Source organism: Dermochelys coriacea, chromosome 21 (genome assembly GCF_009764565.3).
Source record: "Dermochelys coriacea isolate rDerCor1 chromosome 21, rDerCor1.pri.v4, whole genome shotgun sequence".
Taxonomy (NCBI): Eukaryota; Metazoa; Chordata; order Testudines; family Dermochelyidae; genus Dermochelys; species Dermochelys coriacea.
In genome coordinates, this window is record NC_050088.1 from 5,242,144 (window position 1) to 5,257,113 (window position 14,970).

The 14,970-nt window shown below is 41.3% G+C and overlaps 1 protein-coding gene across 9 annotated transcripts in view; it reads right to left on the bottom strand.

Annotated features, from left to right (window-relative positions):
* The window catches only part of PFKFB2 (6-phosphofructo-2-kinase/fructose-2,6-biphosphatase 2), a 33,250-nt gene that overhangs the window by 6,627 nt on the left and 11,653 nt on the right, over positions 1-14,970 (bottom strand). For 2 of the 9 annotated variants that reach the window (XM_043500612.1, XM_038379808.2), the window contains exons 9-13: positions 14,358-14,504; positions 13,296-13,400; positions 12,564-12,693; positions 10,773-10,835; positions 10,084-10,157 (exon numbers count right to left, since the gene is read on the bottom strand). In XM_043500612.1, coding sequence (XP_043356547.1) covers positions 10,084-10,157; positions 10,773-10,835; positions 12,564-12,693; positions 13,296-13,400; positions 14,358-14,504 — 519 coding nt within the window. Of the gene's footprint in view, positions 1-2,667; positions 4,173-5,491; positions 5,566-6,761; positions 6,957-10,083; positions 10,158-10,772; positions 10,836-12,563; positions 12,694-13,295; positions 13,401-14,357; positions 14,505-14,970 lie in introns of those variants that run through there. The other 7 variants (XM_038379800.2, XM_038379798.2, XM_038379805.2 and 4 more) reach the window with 7 other exon arrangements.

Genomic DNA, 14,970 nt, shown 5'->3' on the forward strand with positions numbered 1-14,970 from the left:
AAAAGCGATTAATGTATTTAAGTGCCCAACATGAGCCATTTTAAATGGGCCTAAATTACAGAAATTGCTGAGCACCTGCCCTTCAGACATAAGGGGCACTTCTGAAGATTGTGGCCCAATCTTGCCAATCAGTCTGTGTCCTTTTTCTTAGGGTATAATCGCCAGTGTTTTGCAGTAAAGTGAAGTGAACTAAGTCATTGATTCAACGACAAAAAACACATTTACTCTTTTAAAAACAAAAAGCATTCAGAAAGTCAGACATGACATATTTTTCCATGTGTGATTTACAAACAAATCACATTTGATTAAAAATAAAACTTCCTCCACCCAAAAAAATCCCAAACAGAAAAAACAAGCAACTTTTTATAATGAACCAATGTCAAAGATGCTAGTATTTTATAAAGAACGTGTCTTTAGCAACACATTCACACTGAGTTTAAATGCAAAACAAAACCATCAGGGGAAAAAAAAAAAAGATGTTGTACTCTAAATTCCACGAAGTGTTGGACTAAATTCCATCAGTGTGATTGCATCCCCCTCCATCAGCTTCTTCATATAGAGACTCAAGCTTAAAGTGCAGTTATGGTTAGAAAACAACATTGCTAAAATGGCATTTGGGGGTGGGAGAAGGCGGCAGGTTTATTTCCTCAGGGTACAATTAATTTCTGTGCAAAGTACCAGCACAAAGGCCAGGCATAAGCAGCACGCAGGGCTTGTTTCTCGGTCCAGGGGTGAATTTCACCCTTGTTGATTAGAAATCTTATTTGCTCAATTTACAAGTGAAAAGTGACAATTTACCTAGTTGCCAGTAGAAAAGGAGTACTTGTGGCACCTTAGAGACTAGCTCACGAAAGCTTATGCTCTAATAAATTTGTTAGTCTCTAAGGTGCCACAAGTACTCCTTTTCTTTTTGCGAATACAGACTAACACGGCTGCTACTCTGAAACTAGTTGCCAGTGACAAGCTCCCACTGGGAGACTTGCTGGGACCCTTTTATCTCTTACCTCATCTCCAGCAATACAGAGTCTGCAACTGGACCAGAGCTTGATCATTCTAATGGGGCTTGCTCCTTGTGTCGTGGCAAAACTTTCCTGACTTTAGTGGGAACACGATCAGCCCCACAGCGAGGGGAGAAGAATAAAATCCATCTTGCCTTCCCATGTGTCCATGTTTGTGTCCATATTTGTGTCAGTAAAGTCCACAGATGAAAGGTAGAGACTCCCAGGGAGCGAACTAAGAAGATGCCATTTCTGCATAATTATTTTGCCGACAATACCCAAAACATTCATTCTAGCAACATCCACTGACATTTTGTGCATTATTGCAGCTTTGGTAAAACAGTCACAACATCACTTTATCATTTAAATAAAACTTCTCTGTATCTGTTATTTAAAATGTATGTTAAGATAGAGAAAATAAAAGACAAAACAAGGCACGTTACCCTGAAACCCATAACATAGTCATTTATCCTAAGGAATGTATACAAATGTACAAATAGCTCCTGGATATATCACTGTGTGGCAACTATAAGTTCTGATTGTGCCTGTAGATGCATATTCATAACTTCTGCAGACATTCAACGGAAGTTGTTCGATTCTGACTGGACGTTTTGCTTGTCTTGATTCAACACAAAGTACAGCCCTCCCTGCTTAAAAGAGGTGTTTAAGTGAAATCGGAAAACGGCAAGACCCAAGCCTGACTGTAGCGTTCCTTCTTTTGGTACTGTCTTTGAGAATGAAATATGAACGGAGTCTCTTTTATGAAACCTGAATTTTCCATTCTAACTATAAGAAAAGGAGTACTTGTGGCACCTTAGAGACTAACAAATTTATTAGAGCATAAGCTTTCGTGAGCTACAGCTCACTTCATCGGATGCATTTGGTGGAAAAAACAGAGGAGAGATTTATATATATATATACACACACACACACACACACACACACACACACACACAGAGAACATGAAACAATGGGTTTATCATACACACTGTAAGGAGAGTGATCACTTAAGATAAGCCATCACCAGCAGCAGGAGGGGGAAAGGAGGAAAACCTTTCATGGTGACAAGCAAGGCAGGCTAATTCCAGCAGTTAACAAGAATATCAAACAGGTTTCAGAGTAGCAGCCGTGTTAGTCTGTATTCGCAAAAAGAAAAGGAGTACTTGTGGCACTAAGGTGCCACAAGTACTCCTTTTCTTTTTAAGAATACCAAAGGAACAGTGGGGGGTGGGGTTGGGGGGAGAAATACCATGGGGAAATAGTTTTACTTTGTGTAATGACAGGTTTCAGAGTAGCAGCCGTGTTAGTCTGTATTCGCAAAAAGAAAAGGAGTACTTGTGGCACCTTAGAGACTAACAAATTTATTAGAGCATAAGCTTTCGTGAGCTACAGCTCAAATACATTCTAACTGTGTGTGTGTTAGATGTCTGGAAAATAATTAAACCAGCAGCCATTTTCCTTTCCATCTACAGAACACAGTTCTGCACAGAGAGAGAATTGGCATACGATTCAGAAGTGCAAAATATAAGTTAAGACAGCTCAGCAAATGACAATTTAAAAAGCAGTTTCAATACAGCTCTAAAATTAAACTGTCAAATAGGAAAGGCATCTAGCTTCAGTGTCACAGGGGAAAAATGCATTTCTCTCTCCCATTTTTTTTTCTACCAACAAAACTGAAAGACAAGTGCATTGCCTATAAAAATGGAGAAGGCCATAGGATCTCTGTTCCTCAGAGCATAATGCTGTCAGTATCAAGAAGTATTTGCAACTCTGTTGAATAGCAAACAAATTTCTATTGGGTTAAATTCTGTCTTGGATACCCTTTAGTGTGTGGGAGGGAGTGCATTAGGGTCCATGTACTGTAATGACTGGAACACCCAAGAGGAATAATCTGGAAGAGTGGAGTTTGTGCATCCCTCTACATGGGGTAGTTCCTGGCCACTGGATCCATGAAATGGAAAAAAAAAAACTGAGATGTTTTAACAAAGTTAAAAAGAGAATAACTGTTCCTCACGGTCATCTTGACAGTTTGACATGCAATACCAGATTGAGAGGATCCCCATGAGAAAGCCTTGGAAAGCAGAGGTTTTTAAAAAACTGTTTCAAGATCAGTTTTCTAATTGTAAACCAATAGTGAAAATGAGCTCCTCTATAGTCCACGACAATGATATTTGGCACTTACATAGCACCTTTCATCGGATGATTTCAAAGTGCTTTATAAACATGGGTAGTTTTCCCAAATGGGAAACCAAGGTGTAGGGAGATTAAGTGACTTGCTCAATACCATAAAATTAGTCAATATGGAACCCATGGAATGGAACCCATAACTTTTGACTCCCAGACCCCAATTCTAAAACATGCCTCTGGCTGCCAAGGTGGTCAATAAGGAGAGGCAGTTTTTTTTGAAGGCCTTGTTCTAATGCAAACATTTTTCAGCTTCTTTTGAGAATATTCCTTTAAAGCAAAGTCACTTATTCAATGTAGCAACAGTAACATTGTTGAGTATAGAAGCGAGTTCCAGGCACTGTCAAAAATCACCGCAGAGAGAGAAAGAGAGAGATTTCATGCCAAATGGCTACAACTGGGCATAACACAATTTCCACATGGCAGCACGTAACCACAGTGGGTGAAGCTCTCTAGGCAAAGAGTATTCAACAACTGGCAAAAAAGCAATACCACAGGCATTTAAATGGAGTTGCCACAAATGTATAGGGGAAACTGATACCACTCCCCAGAGGAGAAAGCAAAAATGCTGTGATAACATTAAAACACACCCATACAAACCCAAAGAGACACCTGCTAAGAACCACAACAAAATTAAATAAAACCAAATCTCACATTGCACAGTCCATTTCACAAATAAAGTCAATAAAATGCAACATCAAAGTTATAGAACTCAATTTCACAGGTAAGGTATAAACTGAAACATCAAGTACATCAAGAGATATTTGTATTAACATTTGCAGTGACATTCGCTCAGGCATTTAAAGCAGGGACAAGAAAGGGCCTCGTGGTCAGCGAGGTTGGATCTGAGCAACATAGGCACAAAGGGAAGCACGGATCATTTCCTGGCCATTCTGTACAGTGTGATACTAAAGGCTTCTCGCTTCACAGCCTCACTTGGTGGCTGAGACAGAAACCAAGGACTCACAGGTGATGTTGTTTGCTGGCTCCCTGGAGAGAAGGGATAATAGACTATTTATGTCCTTTCTCACCGGATGTGTGAGAGAGAGAGAGAGAGAGATGCTACAAGAAAAGGAGTACTTGTGGCACCTTAGAGACTAACAAATTTATTAGAGCATAAGCTTTCGTGAGCTACAGCTCACTTCATCGGATGCTACAGTATCCTTCAGCCCCATCCAATTCACCCTTCCAGTAGGGTTATTTTAGTGAAAATTAATAATTATACTTAACACTAACATAGCACTTTTCACTGTCTAAGCACTTTACAAAGTTCACAATCCTGTGAGGGACCAAGTTTCTCCTGTAAGATGGGAAATTAATTCAACCACCCACTTGAAGTCAATGGATGTTGAGGGTTTTCAGCACCATTTGGGACTATAATTAAATAACCATCACAAAAACTCAGAGATAATACTTGCCTATCATATATGGGGGACTGAGGCAGATAGGGTAAGAGACCTGCCCAAGGCCTCAGAGAGTTGGTGTCCCAGCAGGAATTAAAACTCGAAAAGTTCCTGGCTCAGGCTACTAGACTTCTGCAGAAATTTATTTAAGTCTTCACGTAAATGGTTCTGAAGTCCTGCAGACTAGGGCTGCATCATGCCATCCACCTCTGTGCGTAACTCGCCCTTTATTCATCTCAGTAGAGAATTCCTAACATGGATCAACAACAAGACTACAGCTACTAGCATCTTGTGCTGTAGACAGATACCTACGGCCAAAATCTCCCCTGGTGTAATTCCACTGAATTATTTCTGTGGGGTTACACCCAGAACGTATTTGGGGCCTGATAAACTATTCATCTATCCCAGTAATCTTGCTGATCTGGGGTGAAATTCACCCCTCTGCAGATGGCCAGAGGGAAGCCTATGCACCATTAAATTCAATTTCAACCTTCACACTTGCCTCTGCAGATGATGAATATCACTGATGATAAATTTCAGAGCAGCAGCCGTGTTAGTCTGTATTCGCAAAAAGAAAAGGAGTACTTGTGGCACCTTAGAGACTAACAAATTTATTAGAGCATAAGCTTTCGCGAGCTACAGCTCACTTCATTGAATGCATCTGATGAAGTGAGCTGTAGCTCATGAAAGCTTATGCTCAAATAAATTTGTTAGTCTCTAAGGTGCCACAAGTCCTCCTTTTCTTTTTACTGATGATAAACAGATTCTCCACCAACAATGGCCTCTCTTTGATTTGCTGAACTATTATTATGTGACAAATTATTTCCTTCGGCCCCAAGCATTCATTGTCCCCCTGCCCCCACAAATGATTGCCATGCAATTATAATTAAGAGAATTGCTACTTACTAAACAAAGCCAGAGAGAATTCTTACAATTCTTATGTTCAATGATACTCACAAGCAAGCACTTCCCATTTGAAGCTGCAAAGAAAAAAGAAACAGCACAGGATAGCTCGTACTGCATTTTAACAAAGACTAGAAAGTAATAATATAAAAGCCGAGCCGCAAATGAGGAAAAATTGAAACAACCCCCAGAATTGCAAGTGAAGGAGGGACCATTGCAGGCGTGTACAAGAAACAACTACGTCATACAAGCCATGGAAACTGCATCCTAAAGTACCAATGAAGTCCAGCCAGTCAATCAGCTTGTTGGCTGAATGCTCATTTAAATGGCTCTGTCCAATCCAACGTATTCCATATTGATGAGCTGCAACGTTAATGTCAGTACAGGGAGAAATGGTTTTTAAATACTAAGTTCAAAGGGATGTTTTCAGGTTTTAAAACATACTCTACGTAGCTCAGATTTTCGAAAGTGACTAGATATTTTGGGTGTCTCCATTTTCATCAAGGGCCCTCTGAAAATCAGGCTCCTTTACAGTGTCTTAAAATTGGGTATCCCAAATCTGTCACTTTTGAAAATTTAGACCTGTGTTTTACTATTACCACGGTAGCATTATTAGAACTGAACTGGGGCCCAAACTGTCACCTTATCGCTATTCTTTTTTGCTTGTGGAAATCAGCAAAGCAACACCAGTGTGAAAGCAGAGATACACTGGTGAATCAGGACCTCAGCTTTAAAAGTGCTACTTACAATTCAGTATTTATGCAGTGTGAAGTGCAAAAACTAAGCATCCAGCTTGCAACAACAAAAACAGACTAATTCATTTCAATTTACAAAGAGGAAGAATTACTCCTCCCCACAACAAGATCATGTATGCAAAGCTGCTGCTCAATTTCACTGGGATCAGAGGATCACTTTGTCGCATATACCTTATGATATTCGGGCAAGCAGAGAGTCCCTTAAAAATCAACCTGTCTGTCTGGAAAAGGGAATCGTATTTTAAAAACACACAAACCAGGAACTCATTGTTATTCAGTGGCATTCACTCTGCAGGGAGCAGGGCATTTTATGCCTACACGACTGCAGTTGTACCCCAATTTGCTGACTCTTAAGGAGTTTGTAATCTGAAGCTATTTTAAAGCAGGGATGGTGATAAGGCATCTAAACGTCAAGGTATTTAATTTGTGCATCGCACAGGACCATTAGAAAGTATGAGTAATTGTTTGGCCATTGGTTCTGTGTTTGACCGGGGAGAGGGGTAAGGTAGAGAAGTTACCACTTGAAGACTGACTTGTAGTTTCTGCTGATCAGCCCCATCTCGAGCCTCTGGGAATAGCAGAGACCCCATTGGGTTGAGAGGCCTGCTCCCAACACTGTAATTTCGTGTGCGCTTTATTGTGTCCGGACTGGCCAGAGGCGTAAAGCTGTTTCTTCTTATCCTTACAGGGGTTTGGCTCTTTGGAAGGCTGTTCTGATTGAAAATGGAGGATAGTACAAGGAATGAAAAGCAGAACCACAATCTGAAATCAAAGTTCATACCAAGATATTCCTGATGCCAGAGACACTTTCCACTTGCCATAACCAGAAGCCTAACCCTGCTTCTGCTCTGCAGGCAGGCCTCCCATTCAAACCAATTGAGGCCTAATGCAAAGCCCATGGAAGTCAATGGAACAATTCCTCTGTGCAGAGGACCAGCACAAACTTTATGCACCACTGAAGTCCTATTTTGAGAATTCACATGGTGCATGGGTGTTGTGCTAGCCCTCTGCATAGGAGTACATTCAAACTTCTGGGTGGCTACAGATTCAGGTCCCTCAACTATAAAATTTCACCTGTTACCGTCTTCAAAATTATCCATGTCTAAACATTCCTTTTACTTTAGACCCACTGCACACAGAACAGTTGAGATACTGCTTTAGTCCAGTAGCTGCTGCTAAAATGCTCTCGTCACTGCACCATAACAGATTTATTTCCCTTATCTCTGTGGGTTCAAGATTTTTTTTAACCAGGATGCAGATAAAAAAAATGGTACTGATAGTAAAATTTCCCCAAGCACTTGGATTTATTTTCAGAGCTGCTGTATCTTGCCACGAAAGCAAAGAATCAAATAGTAACAGTTCCTACTGTTTTCATGGAAGCAGTGCTGAGTATCACACAGGAACAATGGAGCAGCGCTAGCACAATCTGAATGTAAATTATAAAATGCCAAAATTGAACTTGCCACTGAAGTTTTGCTGAATCTCCTCAAAGTGGCCATTTCAATGCAGGTGTTGCCTTTCAAGACACCTTCAAAACTTTTTGCCCTGTCTACAACTTCCAAATTTGTCAATTTATGATAGTCTTGTCATCCTGTAGCTCAATAATAAAACAATTTAGATGCCACAAAAAGTTTAACCAAATTAGAAATAGGTATTAATGACAAGCTTCACAGCACTTCACATACGCTTTGCAAAGCAGAGAGAGGTAAATGCCCAAGTTTTCGAAAGCGTGTCTAAATGTAATGGAATCACTTCCGATTTACACCAGGTTAACCAAGCTGGATTTGGCAGATGGCCTTTAACTCTGAGTGCTGCAGTTTTTGAGTGCTCAATGTGAACATGTAGAGCTGGATTGTCAAAAGATGGCGAAAACCTGGACCCTAGCAATTGCAAATGATCAGCACCTCTGAACCATCAGGCCCGTGTCAGCGTGTAAAGGTGGACACTCAATAACTGAAGCAACCTTTGAAAATGTGGCCGTAAGGCCTCAATCCAGCAGACAATTTAAACATGTGTTTAAGTGCTCTGTTGAACAAGGGTAGGATGCTGAATATGGGCCTTGTGATGTGCTCACGTAACCCACGGAAGGGAGCTTCCCAGCCCAGGTCAACAGATGTGGGATAGCGGGGCTTGTGCTAGCACTCTAAAAATAGCTGTGTAGACAGCGTTTTGGAGTTATGGCTCAGGCTGGAGCTTGGGCTCTGAAGCCCAGGGAAGGGGTGGGGACAGCAGCCGAGTCCATTACACATTCATTGCGGTTCTAACATCTGCATTTCAGTAGATGTGCACCCGCCCACACCACAGCTGAATTTGGCTCTCACACTGCCACTATCTTCTGTTCCCTAACATCCTGATGGCTAAGGTCGATGTTCATATCCACTTTCTAGTCATAAGGGGTCATTCCCCACCATCTGTGCCTAAAGTTCTGTGTCATAATGTACTTATTTGCACAGAATACATAAATGTGTCTTTACTAAATTTAAGAGTATCAATATGAGGAGACCAGGGTCCAAAAAACCTCTCTAGTTGCCTCAAATACAAACATATACCTGGATCATTAGCTGAATCAATAGCAATAGAACAAATGCACTGATGATGGTGCTTGAAGGTTTAGCCTTCCAGACAGACCACAGTTACAGCAGTGACCTTGACCTTTCCACAGCTTTTTAGATACATAGATGCTAAGGTCAGAAGGGACCATTCTGATCATCTAGTCTGACCTCCTGCACAATGCAGGCCCCAGAATCTCACCCACCCACTCCTGCGAATGGGTGTTACCATACACACTGTAACCAGAGTGATCACTTAAGGTGAGCTATTATCAGCAGGAGAGCAGGCGGGGGGGGGGGGGGGGGAAGGACCTTTTGTAGTGATAATCAAGGTGGGCCATTTCCAGCAGTTGACAAGAACGTCTGAGGAACGGTGGGGGGTGGGGGGAATAAACATGGGGAAATAGTTTTACTTTGTGTAATGACTCATCCATTCCCAGTCTCTATTCAAGCCTAAGTTAATTGTATCCAGTTTGCAAATTAATTCCAATTCAGCAGTCTCTCGTTGGAGTCTGTTTTTGAAGTTTTTTTGTTGAAAGATAGCCACCCTCAGGTCTGTAATCGAGTGACCAGAGAGATTGAAGTGTTCTCCAACTGGTTTTTGAATGTTATAATTCTTGACATCTGATTTGTGTCCATTTATTCTTTTACGTAGAGACTGTCCAGTTTGACCAATGTACATGGCAGAGGGGCATTGCTGGCACATGATGGCATATATCATATTGGTAGATGTGCAGGTGTACGAGCCTCTGATGGTGTGGCTGACGTCATTAGGCCCTATGATGGTGTCCCCTGAATAGATATGTGGACACAGTTGGCAACGGGCTTTGTTGAAAGGATAGGTTCCTAGAGTGAGCTCACATTAAAGAATTATAGAATGAGCACCTTAAAAAGACAGATCATAGCAATAACAATGGAGAAATGCGTCATTACACATTGGGATGATCACCCTAAAGCTTAAAAAGGCTGTATTGATAAACTTTGCATTCAGTTTTCCTAATATGGTTATTGAAACAGTTTTAAAAATAAATTTTCTCCCATTCATGTTTGGAAACAACAAACTAAATATCTGGAAAATTTTATACCTGCAATCGTTCTGCTCAAAGAAGTTAATTATCCTTAAGGGGCAATACTTCAAAAGCAGTTTTTGTAATGGCTGAAATGGATGGAAGATTTCTAGCAGGCACTCCACAATGACTGTTCAGATTTGCAATATTATCTTTCACGCAGGCTCGAGTTGTGTAATTTGCCAACCCTGAATCAAGGGCCGGGATTTTCAGTAAAGACTTACAGTACTCCCAGAAGGCTTGTCTCGATGGGTATTCACTGCTTCAACATTCAAGGTGATTGTTTCCACTTTACACCCTTCACCAGATGAAAAGAGAAACTTCAAAAGAGGAACTAGATTTTCTTTTAAAATCAATTATTCTCAGTTAAATTACTGGCAACTGGACTCAGTTGTTTGCAGAGACAATAAATAATTTAGTTTCTTCTTTTGTAAAGAACTTGTACACATACAAGACTTTAGATTTAATATTAATTACGGATTCTACATGAGTGTGTGATATGCAACATTTTAATTACTTTCTCCTGTAGATTTTGCTGCAGAAGTGCAGCTAGTAAACAAGGGCAGCCTTCACACAAAGATACATGCTGTATGGATTACACTTATTGACATGAAAACTAGTTCGAGTTCAGTTCATTCCCAGATAGAAGTTCAAGTCTGGAGGGAAAAAGTGGTTTCCCGGTCAATAAATATAATCCAGAGATAATGGGTCTCTTTTAGAAGAAACTGGTTGTTACTCATTTTATAGATATATTTTATAAAAATATAACGTTCTCTCTCATTTTGCCTCCCCCTTATTTTCCTTTTCACTTTTACAATAAATGTAGCACTTAATTTTGCATATGTATTTTGATATCAAATTGCCCAGCCAATTCATAAACATTCAGCTAAGTGAGAAAAAAGGAAATATTTACCGTAAGCAACTGGTGTGAGCTTGAATATGGTGTGAAGGGGGCACTTCAGATATGGCAACTCATCTAAAACCAGACAAGGAGAAGTTAAACACTGCATGTACTGGGCACAGTTTGGAACTATACAGGAATTTTGTGGTTCCTCAGTTTGGCCTGGATCTTGCAAGGATTTACACACCTGCTTAACTTTAAGCCCATGAGAAGTCCCATGGGGTTCAAGAGGATGGCTCACGTGTTTAAAGTTAAAATGTGTGAGTAAGTCTTTGCAGGATCAGGGCCTTCATTTTCTGAAAAGCAGATGTTGAAGGTAAACACCTCATAATTTATTTGATATCCCCTTATCTCTTCTGAAGTCTACTGCTGCAGTCCTGAGGGACACCCTAGAATCAGCTTTGTGCACTTCCCTCCTGCTTCAACTCTTCCCCTCCCTGAGCCACCAAGTCACAGGTCCGTCCAATCATTCCATCTAAGGGCACATTACTGCTGCTACTCAGTCTGCCAGGAGAGCTCCTCCCACCACAAGTTCTGATCACACTGCCTTCACAAGTTTCAGAGTAGCAGCCGTGTTAGTCTGTATTCGCAAAAAGAAAAGGAGTACTTGTGGCACCTGAGAGACTAACAAGCATCAGTCCCTGCCTGCCAGCTTTAAGACCAAGAGACCAGGAGCTGAACCTAACAGCTGAAATACCAGCTCCACTGAAATCAATGGGAGTTTTACTACTGACTTCAGTGGGGCCGGGATTCCTTCCAAGATCCCTCCCGCATGGCCAGCAACACAGTCCCAACAGACAGGCTTTGTACTTAGATAGGGATTTTTTTTTTTTTTGTTCCTAACCAGTGGAAATAGTTTTCAATAGCAGATACAGACATCCCTGAAAACAGAGGCGTATAGCAAAAACTCTCAGAGACCCACCAACTTAGGGTATGTCTACACTGCTATTAAAAACCTGCAGCTGACCTCTGCCAGCTGACGTGGGCTCACAGGGCTTGGGCTAAAGGGCTGTTTCACTGTGGTGTAGACGTTTGAGCTCGGGCTGCAATGTCTGCACCACAGTTGAAGAGTCTCTTAGCCCGAGCCTTGCGAGCCCGAGTCAACTGGCAATGGGCCAGTCGTGGGTGTCTAATTGCTGTGTAGACATAGCTTCTTGCAGCCACAGAGCTCTAAGGGTTTCTGCCTGGGAGAACCTTAAAGATTGTGGCAAACACTTCAGAAATTTAAAAGTTCACCTCTGTGTCCTCGGCCATAATTTGCCTTCTCTGTGCCATCTAGCCTCACTGCTGTCAAGAAATTGGCTGGGTGATGCTTTCTCTGTAAGTACGTACATGACTCATTGCCACTCTATCTGAGCACCTCACAATCATGAATGGATTTTACCCTCCTCGCCCCCGTCAGGTAAAACGGTATCACCCCCATTTCCAGATGGGAAACTGAAGCACGGGGTTGATTATGTGACTTGCCCAATGTCATAGAAGTGTCTGTGGCAGAGACAGGAACTGAAGCCCACATCTCTCAAGTCCCAATAACAGGGCCTATCCAGACGAACCTTCCTAAACTCTCACACCCGAAATGGCCGCATTTCAGTGGCACTGCAAGGAAAACTGTTTGTGAAGCACTTACAGATACTCCAGGCTAAAAGAGGCTTGAGAAGTGTGAAGTACGATCTTACTGACATTTTTTTTCCTCAAAAAGTTCTGTTTTTGTAAAAATTAAATGAATAATGCAAGCCTCCCTTCCAGAAGCTCTGTGATGTAACCAGCAACCCCCACCCTAACACAGTGAATTTACTTTCATACCTGCGCTCTTGTCAAGGAAGTAGGCCAACAGGCACCGCATAACAGCCTGGTGGGCAATAACCAGAACACTGCCCTGACGCTCTAGCTCCATAATCACAGCCTCCAAACGCTGGACCAAGTCTTGGTACGACTAGAAATCAAGGGAAAGATTCAACAGCATAAGGATGTTTAGGGGTTTCACAAGCGTGCAAAGATGCCAAAACCAAGAACAGGGCTTAAAATTGCTTCACATGAATCAAAACACAGGTTAAAAAAACCCTTAAAATACGGAAGATATAGAAGAACCAATATCGCTGAGGGAAAAAAAGCTAGATATATTTTTGGATTAGTAACTGGCCCCTAAATTTGTGGAGATAGTCAGATTTCTAGCAACATTTTCAACAGATGTAAATAAAAATAAATAATAAATAAAATAAAATAATCATGTCTATGGCTCTCTCCCTGCAATCAGCTCCACACAGAAGGACCCCTATGTCTACCCACAGTCCCAAGGAAATAATACAATAGCCCTAATGCATTTTACAAATATAATCAAGTAGTATCACTTGCATGGCACTATAAAGGAAACAGACAATCTAGTCACTGATCAGTAACCCACTGTATTACAACTAAATTTGGGATACTACCGTTAGGTCTATTGCCATTTCCAACATAAATCTAATTTCATTTTAATTTTTCCCTTCTTTCCTATCTACACATATTCAGCTACATTATTATTTTAAACCTGCTCACCTCTCCTCCAGGATAACGATAAAGATATTTATCTTGATCCCTCAGCGCAAACTCATCTGGGTACTGAGTTTCAATTTCTTCATATGTCATCTCTTCACACACTCCCTGGTGGAAAAGGAGTTTGTTACAAGGGAATTCATTTCAATAGATTTACGCCTGGGGGTGGGGGGAGGATTGAACACACAAGATTCTGTGCCTATGTGGTATTTTACATTTCGTAAGAGACAGGAGTAATTCTAATGCAGCACTTTATGCCTGAGAACCATGGAGCGGGCTTACGAACATTAATTCCTTAAGTCTCCCACCTCTCCTGAAAAGTAGGCAAGCATTAACATCCTCATTATGCAGATGCAGGCAGACTAGCTCAGTTGGATGAATACGAGACTCAACCTCTGCACTGCGGGACCGAGCCCCTCATTGGAAACTAGTTTCTTAGTGAGGTTTTTTTGGCCTGTGTTATGGGGGAATAGCAGACCAGGTGATCACAATGGTCCCTTCTGGCTTTGGAATCTATGAATGCAACAGAAATGACCTCAGCAAAGGAGCAAAAAGTTCCCCCACAAATAACTGCAATGTGTTTTCTAGTTTGAATTTTAAACCCAAACCTTTATGTTCTATGGCTGTGGTTTTGGTTTGTTGGTTTTTAAATCTGCAAATAATGAAAACATATTTATTTCCATGTTATTATCTTTACAGCTTATTTGCATGAAAGAATTACAGTGGGAACCACTGAAAGCCCAACATATGCCCGTTGGGCTGTAGTTGGTTGTTGCAGGTACCTGGGATCCTGAATGTTGAGTTTTCAATGGTATCTGCTGTAAAGAGCACTGGGATACTTAGACAGGTAAAAGCCCCTTAGACATTTTCAATTTTACACCAAGCAGTCCTATAACTCTCAGAGGCGAGGGGTACAATATAAATAGATAGTGTTGTGAAGCATAATTAATGCTCAGAAAATGTTTAGATGGGAGGGGAAAGACATTATTTCATGTTCACTATTCTTATTTACAAACCCCCAAAAGTTCAGTGTATAGCTTTGGACCATTTCCCCACTGTACTCACAGCATCAATCTCATTCAGAATCTTCCACTGCTCATAGGGGACCCCCAAGCACTCGGCTGTCTGGATGGTTCTCTTCAGCTGGCTCGTCCAAACCTTCAAATCCACAATCTCCTGCTCGGCAATGAATTTTGTAAGGGCTTGAGCGAACTAGAAAATTGAAGCAGATTGGGAGATGATAAAAGTAACCATTGTGAAAGAACACACTAAACTTCTCACCGGACTGGCATTAACTGATGCCATCCAAAGCCAATTTCTGCCACTCTGGGTCTAGAGTTAATATGTTCTCAGTTGTAAGCTGTATAGATGTCAAACATGCCTTGAATACATACTGGCACTAAGTTACTATAGCTCCCTCGCAGGCCCCTTTTAATCCGGAAACTAAACATGGCAATTAGAATTACAACTAATCATTGCATACACACTCCCAACTTTAGCTTCCTCTCAGGACTAAAGACAATGGGGATCAATCTGCACATCCAAATGTGCGGGACATCTTGTCTGGGAAACATGTCTAGTTAAGCTAGACCTGAAGTACACATTCCCCAGGAAAGGATGAAGTGAGCTGTAGCTCACAAAAGCTTATGCTCTAATAAATTTGTTAGTCTCTAAGGTG